Source organism: Macaca fascicularis, chromosome 20 (assembly GCF_037993035.2).
Source record: "Macaca fascicularis isolate 582-1 chromosome 20, T2T-MFA8v1.1".
Classification (NCBI taxonomy): domain Eukaryota; kingdom Metazoa; phylum Chordata; class Mammalia; order Primates; family Cercopithecidae; genus Macaca; species Macaca fascicularis.
The window spans coordinates 68,389,871-68,410,000 of NC_088394.1; the positions used below are offsets into that span (position 1 = coordinate 68,389,871).

General features: G+C 43.1%; 1 protein-coding gene across 1 annotated transcript in view; it reads left to right on the forward strand.

Annotated features, from left to right (window-relative positions):
* PKD1L3 (polycystin 1 like 3, transient receptor potential channel interacting) overlaps nucleotides 1-20,130 on the forward strand; it is an 88,255-nt gene that overhangs the window by 41,884 nt on the left and 26,241 nt on the right. The window contains 8 exon segments of the mRNA XM_045381939.3: nucleotides 3,120-3,266; nucleotides 12,228-12,424; nucleotides 13,463-13,662; nucleotides 14,824-15,004; nucleotides 16,355-16,547; nucleotides 16,648-16,882; nucleotides 19,009-19,108; nucleotides 19,639-19,779. Of these exon segments, the coding sequence (XP_045237874.2) occupies nucleotides 3,120-3,266; nucleotides 12,228-12,424; nucleotides 13,463-13,662; nucleotides 14,824-15,004; nucleotides 16,355-16,547; nucleotides 16,648-16,882; nucleotides 19,009-19,108; nucleotides 19,639-19,779 (1,394 nt within the window).

Here is a 20,130-nt window from a genome sequence, read left to right on the forward strand (position 1 = left end):
CAAGTAGCTGGGACTGCAGGCGCCTGCCACCACGCCCGGCTAATTTTTTGTATTTTTAGTAGAGACGGGGTTTCACCGTGTTAGCCAGATGGTCTTGACCTTCTGACCTCGTGATGTGCCTGCCTTGGCCTCCCAAAGTGCTGGGATTACAGGCGTGAGCCATCACACCCGGCCAATAAATTATTTATAGTTATCTCTAGGTAGCAGGATTATAAATTTTTAAAATGTTCTTCATTGTACTTTTAGATATTTAGAAAAAATTGAATGATGGATGTTATTTTATAATCATAGCAAAATAATTTTAAAATTTAACTCTTTTAGAGGAAGCACCCAAAGAAATTTACACCAATGTAATATTTTCTACTTTTCTCACAATTTCTTACCATTGGTTTATATCAGTCCTAATTCTATATGTAGTCTTTGATTATAATACTTTTTTTTTTTTTTTTTTTTACCTCATGGTGATTTCATGCTCCTCAAGGATAAAGATACTGTCTTATTAATATTTTATTCTCAGCAGCTAGTACAGTGCCAAGATTATAGAGGAACTGAATAAATACTTGTTACAATTAATAATTATAATTAATATTGTAACAATAAGTATTCATTACAGTTAAATTCTCAGGATTATGTGTCACCTCTAGAGCTTCCTATCAGGTATTACGGCTCTTTTTTTGTTGTTTTGTTTGAGACAGGGTCTGGTGCTGTCACCCAGGCTGGGGTGCAGTGGTGCAATCTCGGTTCACTGCAACCTGTACCTCCCAAGTTGAAGTGATTCTTGTGCCTCAGCCTCCTGAGTACCTGAGACTACAGGCGTGCGCCACTACACCCAGCTAATTTTTGTGTTTTTAGTAGAGATAGGGTTTCACTGTGTTGGCCAGGCTGGTCTGAAACTCCTGGCCTCAAGCAATGCACCCACCTCAGTCTCCCAGAGTTTTGGGATTACAGGAGTGAGTCATTGCGCCCCACCCTTAAAGCTCTTTTGAAGGCATTCTCTGGTCACCATTTGATTTTCTTTTCATTTCTGTTTTTTTCATTGTTGTTTGAGGGAGGGTCCTACCGTGTTGCCCAGACTGGAGTGCACTGACATGATTATGGCTCACCACAGCTTTGACCTCCTGGGTTCAAATGATCCTCCCACCTCAGCCTCCCAAGGAGCTGGGACCTCAGGTACACGTCACCACACCCAGCTAATTTTTCTTATTTTTTCTTTTTTATAGAGATGAGGTCTCCCTGTGTTGCCCAGGCCAGTCTCAAACTCATGGGCTCTAGCGATCCTCCTACTTTGGCCTCCCGAAATGCTGGGATTGCAGGTGTGAACCACCGCACCTGGCCTGTTTTTATGTTTTTAATTGCAAACATTATATGTGCTTTAATGCAGAAAACTTGGAAAGCACAGAAAAGCAAAAGAATCAGCTCCCATAAAAAACACTGCCAGTCCTTTTTTTTTTTTTTTTTTTTTTTTAGCAAATGACAATTTTTCCCATAATATTTCTGCTAATCATAGTGAATGTCTCAACTAGACTTTCCTAACACTCACTTTAGATTCTCTACTTTTTTTCAATTTGAAAGAATATAAGAGTAAAAGTTACGCTAGACACACAAAAAGCCTGGGAATAGTTTCTTACCAATCAGAAAATATTTTCTTCTTTATTTTGTTTTATTCTGCTTTTATTATACCTTGCTTTTATTTTCTTATGTTCCAAGACAAGGTCTGGCTCTGTCACCCAGGCTGGAGTGCAGTGGCATGATCACAGCTCACTGCAACCTCTGTCTCCCGGGCTCAAGTGATCCTCCCACCTCAGTCTCCTGAGTAGCTGGGACCACAGGCATGCACCACCATCCTTGGCTAATTTTTGTATTTTTTTTTTAGTAGAAATGGGGTTTCACCACATTGCCCAGGCTAGTCTCAAATTCCTGAGCAGAAGCAATCCACCCATCTCGGCTCCCAAAGTGCTGGGATTACAGGCATGAGTCAGCACCCCTGGCCCATACTTTGCTTTTAAGTGAAAGCTTTATATGTATAAAATGCACTCCCTGGTTGAATCAAATGCAACTTAGTCACCTGTTGTTTTATAAACTGCTTCAATGAGACAGTCACCAGAAATACTTTAGGTTTAAAGGAGTCTATATTCCCAACACAGAAAATAACTTTCAACTAAAATTAAGATTTTGACAAGAGAAATTTAAGTGATTTCATGACACTAAACACAGACCCTTGGGGAAAATAGCATCATTCCAGTAAAGGAGGAGGTTTGCTGACTAGTTGTGAGGTGAAATCAAATAGGTTGTACAATCAGGTGCCCCAGAGGACAAGTGTGTAAACGGCTGAAGGTAGTGGAGAAGTTAGTGATAAAACACTGTGGTTGGGAAAAGGATGGACTCTCAGGGCCTGTGGCTCTGTGAAGTGGAGATGAGACTAAGGAGAGCGAGAAGTCATTAATGTAAACATTAAAGACTACACCCCATTTATACCCCCGATGATGAAAGAGAGGCAGATGGGATATTTGAAAAGGTGGCAAACCACTGTCACATATGGGACAGAGAAAGGTTATAAAAAGTATATATACATACTGAGCTATTCATAGGTGAGAAAGGTTTGCAGTCTGATGTCTAGTACGTGAACTCCCTTAGAAGTTGGGAAGGGAAGGATAAGATCTACTCTCGTTTCTTTGTTTTTATTTTTCGAGACAGAGTCTCAGTCTGTCAACCAAGCTAGAATGCTGTGGTGCGATTTCAGCTCACTGCAGCCTTGACCTCCCGGGCTCAAACAATCCTTCCACCTCAGCCTCCCAAGTAGCTTAGGACTACAGGCACACACCACCACGCCCAGCTAATTTTTATATATTTTTGTAGAGATGGGATTTTGCCATGTCACCCAAGCTGTGCTCAAACACCTGCACTCAAGCAATCCGCCTGCGTCAGCCTCCCAAAGTGCTGAGATTACAGGCACGCGCCACGATGTCTGGCCTCAACTTTCCTTTCTTTCTTTAGTTCTTGCCTTGCAGTGAAACAGTTCATTTACTTGGACAGTTTACCAATGGTCCGAGATTACGTCTTACTACAAACAACTGGTTCGAGCCCACCTCCCTAATGTGATTATCTTCGTTTTACTACAGGTATGTCAGCCAGGTAATTGTCTGTGACATGGCAGTGAAGAGGAAGTGGCATTTCCTGTGCAATTGCTGGCTGGCTGTGGACCTCGGAGACTGTGAGCTTGACCGCGTCTTCATCCCAGTTTCAAAGAGACAGCTCTTTTCCTTTAGGTACTGTTGGAAAATTACTATTAACAGTGAACATTGATGTTCACTATTAATGGAATTGTTCACTGTTGAATTGTTTTTAATGCAAATTAACATTTTATTAATATTTTATTTCAAACATACGTAAGCTTTACTGTTGTGGTTGTAAATGGTGTAACCATTACCTTAAAAATCAGAAGGAAAACAAAAAGACATTTGCAGTATAAAAATTATAAATATTGCCCTTATTTTCTGAAACTGTTTACCTAGAGAATCATTTATAAATAATTTACTAAGATATCAAGGAATAAAACAATCACTCAGATCAACAGAATATAAAAAGGATACCACTACTTCTATTTATGAGAACAAAATATAAAAATAAAGGGAAGTATGAGAGGGCTGTAGCCTTCAACTGATTTTCAAAGACACTAGTAAACTGGCCGGGCACCGTGGCTCACGCCTGCAATCCCTGCACTTTGGGAGGCCAAGGCAGGCAGATCACTTGAGGTCAGGAGTTCAAGACCAGCCTAGCCAATATGGCAAAACCCTGACTCTACTAAATATACAACAATTAGCCAGGCATGGTGGTGTGCGCCTGTGATCCCAGCTACTCAGGAGGCTGCGGGAGGAGAATTGCTTGAACCTGGGAGGTGGAGGTTGCAGTGAACTGAGATTGCCACTGCACTCCAGCCTGGGCGACGGAGTGAAACTCCGTCTCAAAAAATACAAAGATGCAAGTAAACCAAAATAATTCAAGCAATGTGGTACTGGTGAATTCACAGACAGACCAGAACAGTATAATGTGCGTATCGACTTCTGTATCTTTCTAGGTATCCATGTATCTTTCTATGTCTCCTGAATGCTAAAGATGAGAATATGCCTAAGAGAATATACCTCTGCTATCTGACATTCTTCTTATCTTCAGCTTTCTGGTTCAGTATTAGGGCTCTCGGCTTTTTCCTCATGGGAACAAGATGATTGCAAGAGGCCCAAACATCATGTCCTGGCCGGACATGGTGGCTCACGCCTGTAATCCCAGCACTTTGGGAGGCCGAAGTGGGCGAGTCACCTGAGGCCAGGAGTTTGAGACCAGCCTGGCCAACATAGCAAAACCCCATCTCTACCGAAAGTACGAAATTAGCCAGACATGGTAGCATGAGACTGTAGTCCCAGCTACTTGGGAGGCTGAGTCAGAAGAGTGGCTTGAACCCGGGAAGTGGAAGTTGCAGTGAGCCAAGATAGAGCCACTGCGCTCCAGCCTGAGCAACAGAGAGAGACCCTGTCTCAAAACAACAACAAAACCAACCAACCAAACACCATGTCCTTACATTAAAATGCCTAAAGGCAAAAAACATGGAGCTGTTTCTTCTGAGACCGGACTCCTATCCCGATCTTGTGTGATTGAGTAGTTAGGTTGTCCAGAACAGCAAGAAATGTCTATTTCTTGATTAAGATCTGCTCCAGTTACAATTGCTGCTTAACAAATTGCTCCCAAAACTGAGTGGATTAAAACAACCATTTTACTTTTCTCCTGGTTTTGTGGGTCAGAAATTCAGTAAGACCATGGCTGGGGAGTTTTCCCTCCCGCTCTTTCATCCTGGCTGGGTCTATACTCATCTGTAGGTTCCTGTTAGATTTCCAAAAATTATTCGCTCACAAGGTCAGCAGGGGGCGCTGGCTGTCAACTGAGAGCTTATCTGTGGCTGTCAACAAAGCACCTAGGCATGGCTCCAGCCTCAGCAGAGTGGCATTTTTCACAGGGTGGCTGTCTCCCTCCAGAATGGGCAGTTCAACAGAACTAAGTAGGGGCTTCAGCCTTTTATGTCCTAACTTTGAAAATCAGATTCAAGGGGGAGGGCCGGGTATGGTGACTCACTCCAGTAATCCCAACACTTTGCGAGGCTGAGGTGGGCAGATCACCTGAGGTCAGAAGTTTGAGCTCAGCCTGGCCGACATGGTGAAACCCCTTATCCACCAAAAATATAAAAATTAGCCGTGCACAGTGGTGCATGCCTGTAGTCCCAGCTACTGGGGAGACTGAGGCAGGAAAATCACTTGAACCCAGGAGGTCGAGGCTGCAATAAGCTGAGATCGTGCCACTGCACTCCAGCCTGTGCAAAGGAGCAAAGATTCCATCTCAAAAGAAATAAGTCTTGAAACTAAAAATCAGGGACTCTCAGCAAGCAAGAAGTGGGGGAAAAAAAAAAAAAAAAAGTTCCTGTCTCCAAAACAAACAAGAAATATATATTTTAAATTGTGTGTTACTTGTGTATAGGAATAAACTGGCAGAAATTGTCTCTCCTTTATGAAAACTTAAGGAGTAGTGAATACTATTTCCCCTCCCTAGACCCGATGCAGTTCGAGGTTTGTTTTGTTTTGTTTTGATTTTTGAGATAGGGTCTCACTATGTTGCCCAAGCTGGTCCCAAACACCTAGGCTCAATCAGTCCTCCCACCTCAGCTTCCTGAGTAGCTAGGATTACAGGCATACACCATTGCATCCAAAGTTCTAGTATTTTTAAAACATATGTAGGTATATTTATTCAAACATTTTTGTTGTTGAAATGTGATTTTTTATCTGTTTAATCTCTGTGTTTCCAATAGAGGAATGACTGTGAGTTTAATTCTCCTTCAGTTATGTAAGTTTTTACCATACAGACATATTTTATATGTCTATTGGATATTTATTAGGAGCATTTAAGTGCATATTATTTCTTCTGGAGACATTGGGGTTTTTTTTTTATTATATAGGTCTCCCTTTGATCCTGTTGACACTTTGTATCTTAAATTCCATTTTATATTAACTAAAGGAAGTTGACATACTGATATTATTTCTATTGTTTGTTCTTTTTACTTTTAGCCTTTTTTATGGTTTTGCTTAGAGTTATGTCTTGCAAGCAACATATAACTGGATATTTAAAAAACCAGATCTAATAATGTCTATCTTTTGATACATGACTTTACTATGTTTATATTAATTATGATTACTGATCTATTTGGACTTACTTTACCATATTATTTTGCATTATTTGTTATAATCCATTCTCTTTATCTACTTTCCACATTGTCAAATTGACAGGTTTTGTGGTTTTTTTTAAGGTTCTCTGCCTCTTGGTTGGTTGGTTGGTTGTTTTTTGAGATGCAGTCTTGCTCTGTCACCCAAGCTGGAGTGCTGTGGCATGATCACAGCTCACTGCAGTCTCAACCTCGCTGGCCTCAGGTGATCCTCCCACCTCAGCTTCCTGAGTAGCTGGGACTACAGGTGTGTGCCACCACGCCTGGCTAATTTTAAAACTATTTTTTGTAGAAACAGGGTCTCACCGTGTTGCCCAGGCCAGTCTTGAATTCCTGGGCTCAAGTGATCTGCATGTCTTGGTCTCCCAAAGTGCTAGGATTACAGGTGTGAGCCACCATGCCTGACCACTTCTTGTATTTTTTAATCTTTGCTGGTTTAGAAATTATACAATGTATTTTTTCCTCTTTCTCCTCTTCTTTTTCCACTTCCTGCTTCTGTTCCTCCTTTTCCTCTTCTAATTCTTTTTATTGGTTACTTTTAATTTTTAACACGCTTTTTCTCTATATTAATTTTCTAAGAATGTTTCTTCTGCCGGAACATGACAAAGAATTAGCAATGCTTTAACCATTCTTTTTTTTTTTTTTTTTTTTGAGACGGAGTCTCGCTCTGTCGCCTAGGCTGGAGTGCAGTGGCCGGATCTCAGCTCACTGCAAGCTCCGCCTCCCGGGTTCACGCCATTCTCCTGCCTCAGCCTCCCGAGTAGCTGGGACTACAGGCGCCCACCACCTCGCCCGGCTATTTTTTTGTATTTTTTTTTTTAGTAGAGACGGGGTTTCACCGTGTTAGCCAGGATGGTCTCGATCTCCTGACCTCGTGATCCACCCGTCTCGGCCTCCCAAAATGCTGGGATTACAGGCTTGAGCCACCGCGCCCGGCCGCTGTAACCATTCTTGAGTAACCTCTCTCCCAATTCCCATGTTTTAAATTACTCTCTAGTGGTTTGGTTTTACCGTTATGTTTTTAGATGCACAAAAAAGGCTTTTCCTTTCATAATTCACAGTTAAATATATTAATAATGTAGTAATTTTTCTGTTTATTCTAGTTTTCTGTATTCTTTGCTTTTTGTTTGTTTGGTTGGTTGGTTGGTTTTTGAGACGGAGTTTCACTCTTGTTGCCCAGGCTGGAGTACAATGGCACTATCTCAGCTCTCTCAGCTCACCACAACTTCCGCCTCCCAGTTTCAAGTGATTCTCCTGCTTCAGCCCCCCAAGCAGCTGGGATTACAGACATGTGCCACCACACCCAGCTAATTTTGTATTTTTAGTAGAGATGGGGTTTCTCCATGTTGGTCAGGCTGGTCTTAAACTCCTGACCTCAGGTGATCCGCCCGCCTTGGCCTCCCAAAGTGCTGGGATTACAGGTGAGGTCCACCGCGCCCAGCTTAGTTTTCTGTATTCTTTTTGTGGCTTTTTTTTTTTTTTTTTTTTTTTTTTAAGACGGGAGTCTTGCTCTGTCACCCAGGCTGGAGTGCAGTGGCGCAGTCTCAGCTTACTACAACCTCTGCTTCCCAGGTTCAAGCAATTCTCCTTTCTCAGCCTCCCAAGTAGCTGGGATAACAGGCATACGCTGCCACGCCTGGCTAATTTTTTGTATTTTAGTAGAGATGGGGTTTCACTCTGTTGCCCAGGCTAGTCTCAAACTCCTGCTCTCAGGCAGTCTGCACGCCTCACCCTCCCAAAGTGCTAAGATTACAGGCATGAGCCACCGTGCCCGGCTTTTTTTTTTTTTTGAGATGGAGTCTCGCTCTGTCGCCCAGGCTGGAGTGCAGTGACGTGATCTCATCTCACTGCAACCTCCGCCTCCTGTATTCAAGCGATTCTCCTGCCTCAGGCTCCTGAGTAGCTGGATTACAGGCACCCACCACCACACCTGGCTAGTTTTTGTATTTTTAGTACAGATGGGGTTTCACCATGTTGGCCAGGCTGGTCTCGAACTCCCGACCTCAGGGTGATCTGCTCACCTCGGCCTCCCAAAGTGCTGGGATTACAGGCATGAGCTACCGCGTCCAGCCAGTTTTCTGTATTTCTTATCGTTACTCTGGGCTTTTTTCTTCTTGTTGAAGTAGCTCTTTTAATAGTTCCAATGAGAAGTGTGTGTCCATCTTTACTCTTAACTCATAGTTAGCTATTTAACTGGATAGAAATTTTTTGTTATTTTTCCCTTAACACGTTAAAGATTTTAATACATTGCCTTCTGCCTGTGGAGGAGTTCCTAAGCAGAAACACTGTGACAGCTATATGGCTGGCTGGTAACACTTCCGTTTGGCTTGCAAGAAGACAGTAAGCACAGGCGGATTTATCTTCTTAGTAGACTGACCCTTTAATAAAATGTCCTTTATCTCTAGTAATAATTCTTGTCTTGAAGTATATTTTGTCTTACATTATTAGTACAGCCACTCCAGCCCTTTTCTGATTGCTGTTGACATGGAATACCTTTTTCCATCTTCTTAGTCCAGTGGCGTGATCTTGGCTCACTGCAACCTCCCGGGTTCAAGCAATTCTCCTGCCTTAGCCTCCCGAGTAGCTAGGACTACAGGCACGTGCCACCTTGCCTGGCTATTTTTTGTGTTTTTATTAGAGATGGGGTTTTGTCATGTTTGCCAGGCTGGTCTCGAACTCCTGCCCTCAAATGATCCTCCCACCTTGGTTCCCAAAGTGCTGGGATTACAGGCATGAGCTATCACTACCTGCCCATCCTTTTAATTTCAGTTCATTTGTGTCTTCATATCTAAATTATGTCTCTTGTTGACAGAATACAGCTGAATTAGGCATTTTTTTGGTCCATTCTGCCAATCTCTGTCTTTTAATTTGTGAGTTTAACCTATTTACATTTGATATAATTACTAATAAGGGGAGGTTTGTATCTGCCATGTTGCTATTTGTTTTCTGTCTGTACCGTATCTTTTTTGTTCCTCTGTTTCTTTATCACTGCCTTTTTTTTTTTTTTATCTCCATCACAAATGGGGTTCAACAGTTACCCACACCTACTGGCATAGAATCTCCCAGTGGACATCACTGCCTTCTCTCTGTTAAATGGATATTTTCCAGTCTACCATGTTCTTTTGTCATATCTTTTACTATATCTTTTTAAATTATTTACTTTATGCCTCCCCTGGGGATTATAATTAAAATTCTAATTTATGACAACCTAGCTGGATTACTATCAACTTAATTTCAATAGTATACAAAAATTTCACTCTTATAACTCAGTTCCCTTCCTGCTCCTTTGTGCTACTGTTGTCATACAAATTACATCTTCATGTATTGTGTGTCCATAACATAGATTCATAATCACTGCTGCATGTAGTTATTTTTTAAGGCAGAAATGTTGCAAGCTATATATTTATTTATGTTTATGTTTACACTATTTTTACAATTTTTAAAGTTATGGAAAAAACCATAACATTTACCATCTTAACATTTTTAAGCACTCAGTTCAGTAGTAGTATATGTATTCACATTGTTGTGCAACAGAGCTCCAGAGCTTTTTCACCTTGCAAAACTGAAACTCTACACCCATTGAACAACTTCCTGTTTCCTCCGCCTTCCAACCCTTGGCAACTATTCTGTTTCTGTGCATTTGATTACTTCACATTCCTCATGTAAGCAGAACCATACAGTATTTGTCTTTCTGTGACTACCTTATTTCATTTATCATAATGTCCTCAAGGTTCATTCATGTTGTAGTACGTGTAAGAATTTCCTTCCTTTTGGGCCAGGTGCAGTGGCTCACACCCATCATCTTAGCACTTTGGGAGGCCAGGGCAGGTGGATCACCAGAGGTCAGGAGTTCGAGACCAGCTTGGCCAACATGGTGAAACCCCAATCTCTACTAAAAATACAAAAATTAGCCAGGCATGGTTGTGGGTGCCTGTAATCCCAGCTACTTGGGTGGCTGACACAGGAGAATTGCTTGAACTTGGGAGGTGAAGGTTGCAGTGAGCCAAGATCGCGCCATTGCACTCCAGCCTAGGCAACAAGAGTGAAACTCCATCTCAAAAAAAAAAAAATTATTCCTTTTTAAAGCTAAGTGATTGGCCAGGTGCAGTGGCTCACACCTGGAATCCCAGCACTTTGGGAGGTTGAGACAGGTGGATCACTCGAGCTCAGGAGTTCAGGACCAGGCTGGGCAACATGGCAAAACCCCATCTTTACAAAAAATACAAAAATTAGCCAGGTGTTATATTTAGTACATTCTCATGCTGCTATGGAGACATGCCTAAGACTGGGTAATTTATAAAGGAAAGATGTTTAATTGACTCACAGTTCAGCATGGCTTGGGAGGCCTCAGGAAACTTACAATCATGGCAGAAGGGGAAGTAAACACATCCTTCTTCACGTGGTGGCAGCAAGGAGAATGAGTGCCCAGTGAAGTGGGGAGCACCTTATAAAACCATCAGGTCTTGTGAGAACTCGCTCACTATCACAAGAACAGGATGGGGGAAACCAACCCCATGATTCAGTTATCTCCACCTGGTTCCTCCCATGACAGAGGAGAGGATTTTGGAAACTACAATTCAAGATGAGATTTGAGTGGGGATACAGCTAAACCCTATTAGATGTGGTGGTGTGTACCTGTGGTCCCAGCTACTTGGGAGGCTGAGGTGGGAGGATCACTTGAGTCAGGGGGATGGAGCTTACAGTGAGCTAAGATCTCACCACTGCACTCCACTCCAACCTGGGTGACCCAGCAAGACCCTGTCTCAAAAACAAACAAAAAACTAAACTAAATGATATTCCGTTGTGTGTGTGTGTTTATATACACCACTTTTTTTGTTTGTTTTTTAGATGGAGTCTCTGTAGCCCAGGCTAGAGTGCAGTGGTGCGATCTCGGCTCACTGCAACCTCTGCCTTCTGGGTCCCATTACATTAATTTCTTTTGGGCTGGATTATTATTTTCCCTCTCCCTCCCACTCCTCTCCCTAGCACTGCACCTCCACACACACATACCATCCCTCCCACCCCTTCCACCACAAACACCATCCCTGACTGGTTTTGCTACTGTTTTCATTCCACCCCTTCACATCTGCAGTCTAGAACTGGGCCTTATTATATGGAACTTCGGAGCTCCTATTTTTCAGTGAAATTAATGAAACTAGGAGTGTTGCAGATCTTGTCATGAGTCTTGGATCTCTTGACTCAGTTGCCGGTCATGAAGCTGTCCTTTTTTTCCTCACCTGCTTACTATAAATGTGTAGCCCTACAGAGGTGGTTTTGTTCTGACGTATCCTTTCATGAGCTCCAGCCTTAACCCTAGCTTCTAGCAGTGAAGTTGGTTTTGTCCCGCCCTTTCCTGCACCCAATGAAACATTTTGAGTTTCAGTCACCCTACAAAAGTCAAGCTCCCGCTTTTGTACTGCCTTCTTCCAGACCAGGAGCTCAGTACTCCTGTGGCTTCTACCTCCCTCTCACCACCCGGTTCTCTCATTCTGCTTCTCTTCCTCAGAAAGGTTTATTTTGTGTTTAAGCCCAGCAAAGTCTTTTTGGTTCTTTCTTTTTAGATATTATTTGTAGTGCCTCCATATTTGGCGTAGAGAAAGTGCTCAGACTATGAATTTACCAAACTATTTTGAGCAGTAGTTTGATGTAAACTTTTGAAGAGTAAAAGATGTATCAAAACTCTTATAAAGCTAAAACAACCATTTTTAATTTTAAACTCGCATACCGTATAAATTATCCTCAACAACCTTTTATCCTAAAATAACAAAAGAGTCTTACATGGACACATTTGTGTGGTGGTAAAAGAATTCAAATAAAAGAATTACAATATCTGAAAGCTTATTCACAGAGGGGTTGAACAGAGGCTTGGGAGCTGTTACGTTGCTTGTTGCTGGGCAAATCACATCTTAAACTGGTGCACTTTCCGAAGAAAATCTTGTGTATTTCCTCTTCTAATTTCTCTTTTCAGACATCTGTTTTCCTCCATGATTGTCGAAAAGTTCACCCAGGATTATCTGTGGCTTTCAGTTGCAACTCGGCATCCCTGGAACCAGTTTACAAGGGTCCAACGGCTGTCTTGCTGCATGACACTGCTACTCTGCAACATGGTCATCAGTGTTATGTTCTGGAAGATAAACAGCACCACTGCCAAGAGAGATGAGCAATGTACGGATGAGCCCTGATGTGTGTTGTTTGTAGTAAGCAATCTTTTTTTTTTTTTTTTTTTTGGCAGGGTCTCACTCTGTTACCCAGGCTTGGTCTGGAACTCCTGGCCTCAAGTGATCCTCCTGCCTCAGCCTCCTGAAATGCTGGGATTACAGGCATAAGTCACCATGCCTAGCCTACTATGTAATACTTTTACTGTATTCCATTCTCCTTACTTTCAGGGTTAGAAACAGAATCATGTTGTGTGATATGGTTTGGCTCTGTGTCCCCACCCAAATCTCACATCCACCTGTAATCCCCCTGTATTGGGGGAGGGACTTGCTGGGAGGTGACTGGATCATGGGGGCAGTTTCTCCTATGCTTTTCCCACGATAGTGAGTGAGTTCTCATGAGATCTGATGGTTTAATTGCTTGAACTGAACCACGGAGGCAGAGGTTGCAGTGAGCCGAGATTGCACCACTGCACTCCAGCATGGGTGACAAAGCAAAACTCCATCTCGGGGGGGATAAAAACAGTGCGTGGCAGCTCCCCTGTCACTCTTCTGCCGCCATGCAAGATGCCTTGCTTTGTAAGGCATGTGAAGTGTAATGCCACGTAAGGTGCTTTGTAGTGCTTTGTAATGCTTTGTGATGCCATGTAAGGTGTCTTGCTTCCTCTTCACCTTCTGCCATGATCGTAAGTTTCCGAAGGCCTCCCCAGCCATGACGAACTGTGAGTCAATTAAACCTCTTCTCTTTATAAATTACCCAGTCTCAGGTAGTTCTTTATGGCAATGTGAAAACAGACTAATACATTGTGCCTTCATTTTTCCTCCACTGCCCTGGCATTAGAATACTCTAACAAATGTTCTCGGTGTTCTCATTCATTAACAAATGAAGCAGTATTAGGAACACAACGTGGTCTTTACTGCCATGATAATTTTATCCCGAGATAAATGTAGTTAACTTCCTCAGTGAATAGTTAAACCTAGGAGAGGAATGGCTTTGCGATTATGTTAATTGTTGACAATAAAAGTTGACGTCACGCTTTTCTTTCAGTGGGTCCATTTGCTGTGGCCTGGTCTGAGCTGCTGATCAGCATCCACACTGCTGTCATCCTCTTCCCCATCAATCTTGTCATTGGGCGGCTCTTCCCGTTGATTGAGCCACAGGAGACTCTGCCCCTCTTTCCTCCCGTCCAGGCCTCCTGCCTCTCAGATGCTTCTGCTGAGCCTCTCTCTGCCACAATGGTAGTTGAGGTAAGTTTGATATCAAATTTTATTTTATATTTTATTTTATTGCTTGCTTATTTGTTTTGAGATAGGGTCTGGCTCTGTTGCACAGGCTGGAGAGTGCAGTGGTGCAACCTCAGCTCACTGTGATAGCTTCAAACTCCCGGGCTCAAGTGATCCTCCCACCTCAGCCTCCCAAGTAGCTGGAACTACAGGCATGTGACACCATGTCTGGCTTTTTTTTTTTTTTTTTTTTTTTTTTTTGTAGAGACAGGGTTTTACCGTGTTGTCCAGGCTGGTCTCAAACCCTTGGGCTCAAGCCATCCTCCCACCTTGGCCTCCCAAAGTGCTGGGATTAGAGGCATAAGCCGCCACACCCAGCCAGTATCAAATTTTCAGATAAATTATATGCTCCCAGCCGGGCATGGTAGCTCACACCTGTAATCCCAGCACTTTGGGAGGCCGAGGTGGGCAGATCACGAGGTCAGGAGATCGAGACCATCCTGGCTAACACGGTGAAACCCCGTCTCTACTAAAAAGATAAAAAAAAAAAAAAAATTAGCCAGGTGTGGTGGCATGAGCCTGTAGTCCCAGCTACTCAGGAGGCTGAGCCAGGAGAATCGCTTGAACCCAGGAGGCAGAGGTTGCAGTGAGCCGAGATCGCACCACTGTACTCCAACCTGGTGACAGACCAAGACTGTCTCAAAAAAAAAAAAAAAAAAAAAAAAAAAAGACATGCTCCCCCCCCTTCCCCACGCAGTGGAAGAAAGCAGTGGGAAGAATCTCATGGGAGGCTGTCAGGGTCCTATTACCTGTAATACATTTTTCCCAGTTCCTGTCCCCTGAGCTGTGATCAACCACACGCTTAGCTTTTACTCTTGATGATTAAGTATTCTGAGAACTAAATGGGAGTGCATGGGCACTACTCTGGCCTTGCTTTAGTCTTTGATGTTTGATCAAATTGTCTCTTTTTTCATTCTGTATTCTCTCATAAAACTGGTATTGAAGCTACGGTGAGCTGTGAGGTGACTGCTTTCTGAAAAATTCAAGGAACATGAAAAATTGCGGTTCTTCATGCTAAGCAAATCCCCTTCTGACTAAAGGAAACGGCCTTACCACCTGTAATTGCTACAAATGCTGGGTTAATGAAAAACAGGCTGATTTTTCTCATCTTGGTCCTACATGCAGGAATTAAAGGAAACTGTGAGATTCCTGCTCAGGAGAAATACATACCTACTCTCCAAGTGTGAGCAGCCGCCATGGAGTTCTTGTGACGTTACTAAGCTGGTGAAACTTTTATCCAGCCTCATATCATCTCACTTGGAGGGTCAAAGCTGTCATCAGCAGGCAGAGCGCCACTGGGCACGCGGTAAACTTCAGTAGATTTCAGTAGCAATCTTCCATCCGCCTCCACTCCCTTGCATGTCTCTTACTTTCTTACTCATTCATAACCGACAGGCCTGATACAACCTTCTGGTTGTTTTAATTTCCTTAAGCTTCTAATATAGGGTTGATAGCTTTGTTCCCGTTGATGATTTCTAGACAATCTATCTCTATCTGGTGATACAAAGTACAGGATTAAGTAAAAAACAGAAGCCAGGCATGGTGGCTCACGCCTGTAATCCCAGCACTTGGAGAGGCCAAGGTGGGCAGATTACCTGAAGTCAGGAGATCAGGGCCAGCCTGGCCAACATGGCAAAACCCTGTCTCTACTAAAAATAAATGAGCTGGGCGTGGGGGCGGGCGCCTGCAATCCCAGCTACTGGGGAGGCCGAGGCAGGAGAATTGCTTGAACCCAGGAGGCAGAGGTTGCAGTGAGCTGAGATCGGGCCACTACACTGCAGCCGGGGCAACATAGTCAGACTCCGTCTCGGAAAAAAAAAAAACACAGGTCGGGCAGGGTGGCTCACACGTGTAATCACAGCATTTTGGGAGGCCGAAGTGTGCAATCACCTGAGGTCAGGAGTTCAAAACCAGCCTGATGATGTGATGAAACCCTGTCTCTACTATAAATACAAAAATTAGCAGGGGGTGGTGGCACATGCCTGTAATCCCAGCTACTAGAGAGGCTGAGGCAGGAGAATCAGTTGAACCCGGGAGGTGGAGGTTGCAATGAACCAATACTGTGCCACTACACTCAGCCTGGGCGACAGAGCAAGACTCCATCTCAAAAAAAAAAAAAAAAAAAAACAGAAAAAATGTTTTCTGTATTAGACCCACATATCCTATCTGCTTTGTCGAAGACTGTTGAAACTTGTCATCCTTTTTCTTTTATGAGATGGTGAGATTATGAAATTTATGGATTCTCAAATACGATTTGAGTCTCCTGGGCACTTACTAGTATAGGTCACATGTACTGCCACTCTGGTGAAGAACTCAGTAAATAGGTTTTAAAAGTCTTTAGATCAAAGCTTAGAATTTTACATTTGCTACAAAATCACCGGCATCCTCAGAGAAGATGGTAGTACTGCAAGGGTTGGGTACAGTCCAGTCTCTGCTAGTGGGAAAATACAGCCTCAAATCAATTAATGAATTGTTCATCTCTACCACCAATTGCTCCTTATTGAAATCCACTTGTGATGGGAGCTGCGCTGACTCAGGCTGGTTGCCCTGGCACTCGGGGAGGCGAGGCTACACGTTCGAGGCCAACCTCGTCAGCACTGATTGAAAAAAAAAAAAAATCCACTTGTGAGAGCGTCAACTTGAAATCTATTTCCAGTCGTTCCTGAGAACCACCATCATTTCTGCCGTTACCTGCGTAGAGCCCTGCAGAGGCTGCAATCTCACTTAGGCACGCTGGGTCTCGCCCGGGGTCACCAGCCCTGTGACTTCCTAGATGCAGCCAGCCAACTTCAAACACTCCAGCAACTCTTGGAAACACATATTCTTCCCATGGAGCAAGAGCCATCCAGGTAATGCAGCACACCAAGCCTTCTTTATCCGCTGTCATCTTCCTCATCCTCTCTCTCAGCTGATGCATATGGGATTATTCCTTCAACTTTTGTGCTTCAGGGAAGTCACCAGTTTCGCCATCCTGAGCTCAGAAGAAGGGAAAAAGCCCATCTCTAATGGCCTGTCCAGATGGTTGACTGCAGTCTGCTGGCTCCTCTTAGGTCTGACTAGCCTGGCTTCAGCCTTTTTTACAGCACTTTATAGCTTGGAAATGAGCAAAGACCAAGCCACCAGCTGGATGATTTCAATTATTTTATCAGTGCTTCAAAACGTCTTCATCAGCCAGCCAGGAAAGGTATGCGCGGGACGGGAAGAACCACTGGAATTGCAGAAGTTAGGGACACTGAGGTCCCTGGGTGTCAAGTGGTTTTGACAGTGCAACATAAGAAAAACCAAATAGGCAAACCAGGCTGGGTGCAGTGGCTCATGCATGTAATCCCAGCACTTTGGGACGCCAAGGCAGGCAGATTGCTTGAGTCCAGGTGTTTGAGACCAGCCTGGGCAACATGATGAAACTCCACGTCTACAAAAATTAGAAAAAATTAGCCAGGCATGGTGGTTTGCTCCTGTAGTTCCAGCTACTTGGGAGTCTAAGGTGGGAGGATGGCTTGGCCCAGAGGTTGAGGCTGCAGTAAGCCGTGATTGTGCCACTGCGTTCCAGCCTAGGTGACAGAGCAAGACCCTGTCTCAACACTAAAAAACAAAAAGAAAAAGGCAAACTGACATTTGTTAGGGATACGTGAAATTCGTGACAGAAAAAACTAAGAAGTATGGCAGAAAAGGATTGAGGAGCGAAGAGGACAGAAACAAATCAACAACCCAAACCACTTTGAAAAAATAACAAAAAACTTAAAATGTTTTTAATTAAGAAAAACGTCAAACCCACACAAAAGTGTGAAGACTAGTATAATGCATTCTAAGTCCTACCACTCAGCTTCAACAATAACCATCTCATGGCCAATCTTGTTTCATCTGTTATTTGGGGAAACAATATCAGACTTCATATCACTTTATCCATTTCATGTATTTCAGACTTTATATTTCTAAAAGGTATGGACTGTTCCTTCTAAAACATAAATATAAAGGGACAGCCTGAGGGAATTTTGGGGGTGATGAAACTACTTGGTATCTTGACTGTAGTGGTGGATATACAACACTCATGGAATTATACACCAAAAAGCGAACTTTTTTTTAACTATATGTAAGTTAAGATATAAATTTTTTAAAGCAAAACCCGTGATTGCAGTGGCCAAAACACATGTAAGAAATTCAGCTTCGCTAGTCCAATAAAACTGTCATATTGCATTTTTGTTTTAATAATGGCAAAGAAAAATAATAATACACAGTAATGCCAAGGAAATGAACAGCCAGTCCTGGTTAAGGGAAGTCTGGCAATACATAGTGACAACTTGCAAATTCTGCATCCTTTTGCTAGAGAGGTTTCACATCTAAGGATCCATCTCCAGAAAATCCATAGTGGCCAGGAGCGGTGGCTCACGCTTGTAATCCTAGTACTTTGGGAGGCTAAGGCGGGCAGATCACTTGAGGTTGGGGTTTCAAGACTACCCTGGTCAACACAGTGAAACCCTGTCTCTATTAAGAATACAGAAACCCCAGGCCGGGTGTGGTGGCTCACGCCTGTAATCCTAGCACTTCGGGAGGCCGAGGTAGGCGGATTACCTGAGGTCGGGAGTTTGAGACCAGCCTGGCCAACATAGCGAAACCCTGTCTCTACTAAAAATACAAAAATTAGCCAGGTGTGGTGGTGAGTGCCTGTAATCCCAGCTACTCAGGAGGCTGAGGCAGGGAGAATCACTTGAACCCGGGAGGCGGAGGTTGCAGTGAGCCGAGATCGTGCCATTGTACTCCAGCCTGGGCAGCAGAGCTAGACTCTGTCTCAAAAAATAATAATAAAATAAAATAAACTGCGTGTGGTATGCACCTGTAGTCCCAGCTACTTGGGAGGCTGAGGCAAGAGAATCGCTTGAACCCAGGAAGCCGAGGTTGCAGTGAGCCGAGATTGCATCACTGCATTCCAGCCTCGGTGACAGAGCGAGACTCCATCTCAAAAAAAAAAAAAAAAAAAAAAAGTCTGGATTTTCATCAGAGGTCTTCCAAAGATACTGAGAGATGTTATTGAATAGACATCACAAATCATTTGACGGTATCAGCTTCTCCAGCCAACCAGATTAAGAACTATAAGCAAAAAATACGAATATTTAACATTATTTAGAGTCTGATGGCCCTTCTCCTGGTCCCCATCATTGTGCAAAAATTAATGTGAAATTAGGTTTTCATTAACATGAAGAGCCAAATAATTGAAGTTTTTCATGAGTGCCCACCTCTTCCTTTACATGTGGTGTTATCTTCCTGGGTCTGTAACGTCTGCTCACGATGTTCTCCTGTGATTCTCCTGCCCAGGTGGTCTTCTTCACATTCTTACACTCACTGATGATGAGCAGGATGCCACGGCTTAACAAAGAGAAGGAACAACAAACAAAGAGGATCTTGGCACTCTTGGGTAACTCAAATGGTTCTAACAACTACCTAATTTTGAAAAAAGCAAATTAGATCAGTGGAACTCTGGCCACCTTGCCATACTTGATATCCCCCCTCCCCCACCTCCCCTAGCTGGGACCACAGGCATGTGCCACTATGCCTGGCTAACTTTTTATTTTTTTTGTAGAGACAACGTCTCACTATGTTGACCAGGCTGGTCAACTCCTGGCCTTAAGCGATCCTGCTGCCTTGGCCTCCCAAAGTGCTAGAATTGAAAATACAGGCATGAGCCACTGTGTTCAGCCTAGTAACTCATTTTCACTGTATTGTACAAAAGTATCAGTCCTCAACTGATAGTAATTTTTTTAAAAACAGGTCCTTTATAATAGAGAGCTTAAGAGGCACTGTGTGGGCAGTTTTACATTTAAAATTTAAAAGGAAGTGCTTGTTTAACATTTAAAAGGAAGTGCGCACAGTAGATGCTCAGTGAATGGTGAGTGGCCGCTTAATGAAATATAACATTTCTTTGGTCTACATTTGAATTTTTGACAGCAAAATGTTCTTCGTCAGTACCAGGTTCAAGAGATAAGAACAACCCCGTCTATGTAGCCCCAGCTATGAATAGTCCAACTAAGCGTCCAGAAAGAACCTTGAAAAAGAAGAAACTCTTCAAGCTGACTGGAGATATTTTGGGTATGGAGAGGAAATGGCAACATATTAATAATACAGCACCTTTTCCAGAAGGGAAAGGAAGAGAGAGAATAAAATGGAAAGTAAAGAAGGGTTGAAAAGCTGTCCTTTAAAATCTTCACCTCATGAGATTTGGGATTCCAGTAAAGCAGGTGGGATGGTAACTGGACAGACCCCTGACCTTGGAGTCTAGAGGTTTCATTCTGTGCTAGAGTAAGTCAGTTTCTCTACCTGCAAAATTTAATAACACGATCTATGGAGGGAAAATGCAAATGCTTTGGCAAATGTCTATTCTGTAGGTGCTAGTTGACTGGCTTCAACACATCTAGTTCATTACTGGATTCCCTAGTCCAA